Here is a 2408-nt window from a genome sequence, read left to right as displayed (position 1 = left end):
AAAAAAAAACAAAACAGAGAGAAAAATAAGTAGCTCCAGCCGGTCTATCAGAAACAAATCATAGTAATAGTCATTGTATCTTGTACTGTTAAAGCAAGCAAACCAACCAACCAATCTACCTCCCTGGAAGGCTCTGATGGGCTGCTGGGCAGGGGGCCACTGCCTGCCATCAGTCCCCAACCACATGTGGACAGCCCTTTCCTCAGTGGCTGGGTCAGCCTCATCACTCCTGTCCAGTGCCTGGGAACTCCTGGGGCCTCACGCTTACCTTAGCCCCTTTCTCTCCTGCAGATTTCTTCCAGGGCAAGCACTTCTTTCTTTACGGAGAGTTCCCTGGGGATGAGCGGCGGAAACTCATCCGATATGTCACAGCCTTCAACGGGTAAGTCTCCAGGCGCTGGGGTGGGGAAGGGGTGATGGGTCCAGGGCAGGGCTCAGGGACCTGCTGGGAGGGGTGGGGGTGTGGGAAAGACCATCAGGAGGATGAAGGGCCATGCCCAGTAGACGGGCACAGGCCATGGAGTCCAAATGCCAGCTTGCCCACCACTGGCAGCCCAGGATGCATTGCTCGCCTCGTTTTCCTCTTCTCTATGGAGAGGATCCCTAGCCCTACCCCTGCTTCTGAAAGGGCCAGCCTGAGGATTAGCCACTATGGGAGCTCTGGTCATCGTGGCTGTGGCAAGATGGATACATGGAGGAATGGAGGCACCAAAGGCAGCCTAGAGGGGACATGGGTGGGGACAGTGTGAGGACAGCCATTGAGGGTGGTTGGGGCATAGGATGTCAATGTTGATTCCCTGATGTTCCTTCTACCTCTTTTCTCCTTTCCCACCAGGGAGCTCGAGGACTATATGAGCGACCGGGTTCAATTTGTAATCACCGCACAGGAATGGGATCCTAGCTTTGAGGAGGTGAGTCCCAAAGAGGCAGAGAAAGGGAGACTCTGGCACACCCTTGCATCTCCTCTGTGCTCCCTCGATGACTCATTCTCCTATGGACTCCACCCCGCCCTGCAGGCCCTGATGGACAACCCCTCCCTGGCATTCGTTCGTCCCCGATGGATCTATAGTTGCAACGAGAAGCAGAAGTTACTTCCTCACCAGCTCTATGGGGTGGTGCCGCAGGCCTGAAGTATGTGCTGCACACATGCATGTACACACATGTATGCACACACAGCTGAAGTATGTGCTACACACAGACATGTACACACATGTACGCACACACACCTGAAGTATGTGCTATACACACATAGCATGAGGGAGAGAGAGAATGAGAAAGAGAGAAAGAGAAGATGCATTTAATAAAGATGACTTGGTTTGGAGCAGCTGCCTGCTCTCATTCAGGAGTTGCCCAAAACTCTAAGAGGATCCCTGGGACCTGGGGAAGAATGCTGGGCCCCTCCGTCAGAGATCTGGTAGAGAAAGAACTCTTTGTCTCTTCTGTTTGGCCCCTTATCTCTGTGCTGGCAAGAGGCAGGGAACTGGGAATCTGACCCTCAGCACTGACCCTCAGCACTGCCCCTCAACTTGTTCTGGCCCTCTGAGCCACACCTGTGTCATAGCTGGAGGCCTGGGAACCCTTGAAGCCTGTCTCTCTCCTGAAGTCTCTGCGTCCCCAGGCCAGGGATAGTGCCTTTCCTCCAGGGTTTTCAGAAGTAGCTGTATAATGAATGTCTGTCACCACCATGGTTTTATGTCACCTAATTTAGGAGACAGAATGGGAGGAAGGGACGTTTTAAGCAATCTACCCAAACCCTGGACACCCCTCAAGGCTCCACTACATCAAAGTGGGAACTGAGTGGAGTGTGAGGGAATCAGGGCAGAGGATGCGATGGTGCTCTAGGCAGAGATCACAGCATGGGCCAGGAGGTGGGAAGCAGCCGGAGGCAGGCAGAAGAGCATGGCTGCCTTTGGTGAACAGGCTTTGGGGGCAGATTTAGAAAGCTGGGCACTCTCCTTGCAGCTCTGCTGTCCAGTGTGATCACCACTGGGTACAGGTGACTATTGAAATTCATTAAAATGAAATGTAAACTTCACTTCTGCAGTCGCACTAGCCATGCATTTCAGTTGCTCAGTGGCTACCGTATTGGACAGCACAGATAACATTCGCATCACTCTTGAAAGGTCTTTTGGACAGAGCTGGGCTGAAGGTCTGCAAACTCCAGGCTGAGAAGCTTGGATTTCAGTCTGAGGGTGCGGAGGTCAGGAGGGGGTTTGAGCAGGGCAGAGGCCAGGGTCAGAGGTAGGTTTGAGATCTGGCCTTTGGGTAACCTATTTGTGGACATTCCGAGCCCTTTCTCACATTTTGCCTCATCAGCCAAGGGCTACCGGTCTCCTGTCTCTTTATGGACTTTTGTTTTTGCATCTTTAAGATAAGGGTTGCTTTATATTATTATTATTATTATTATT

At 52.2% G+C, this 2408-nt stretch overlaps 1 protein-coding gene across 2 annotated transcripts in view; it reads left to right on the top strand.

Moving 5' to 3' along the window:
* The window catches only part of XRCC1 (X-ray repair cross complementing 1), a 34394-nt gene extending 33073 nt beyond the window's left edge, over positions 1-1321 (top strand). For both annotated transcript variants that reach the window (XM_017502310.2, XM_037729165.1), the window contains 3 exons: positions 292-382; positions 836-911; positions 1017-1321. In XM_017502310.2, the coding sequence (XP_017357799.1) occupies positions 292-382; positions 836-911; positions 1017-1130 (281 nt within the window). In that variant the 3' untranslated portion in view covers positions 1131-1321. The remainder of the gene's footprint in view (positions 1-291; positions 383-835; positions 912-1016) is intronic.
* The last annotated feature ends 1087 nt before the right edge of the window (positions 1322-2408 follow it).

Source organism: Cebus imitator, unplaced genomic scaffold, assembly GCF_001604975.1.
Source record: "Cebus imitator isolate Cc_AM_T3 unplaced genomic scaffold, Cebus_imitator-1.0 Scaffold296, whole genome shotgun sequence".
Classification (NCBI taxonomy): domain Eukaryota; kingdom Metazoa; phylum Chordata; class Mammalia; order Primates; family Cebidae; genus Cebus; species Cebus imitator.
This window is presented reverse-complemented; position numbering and strand designations above follow the sequence as displayed.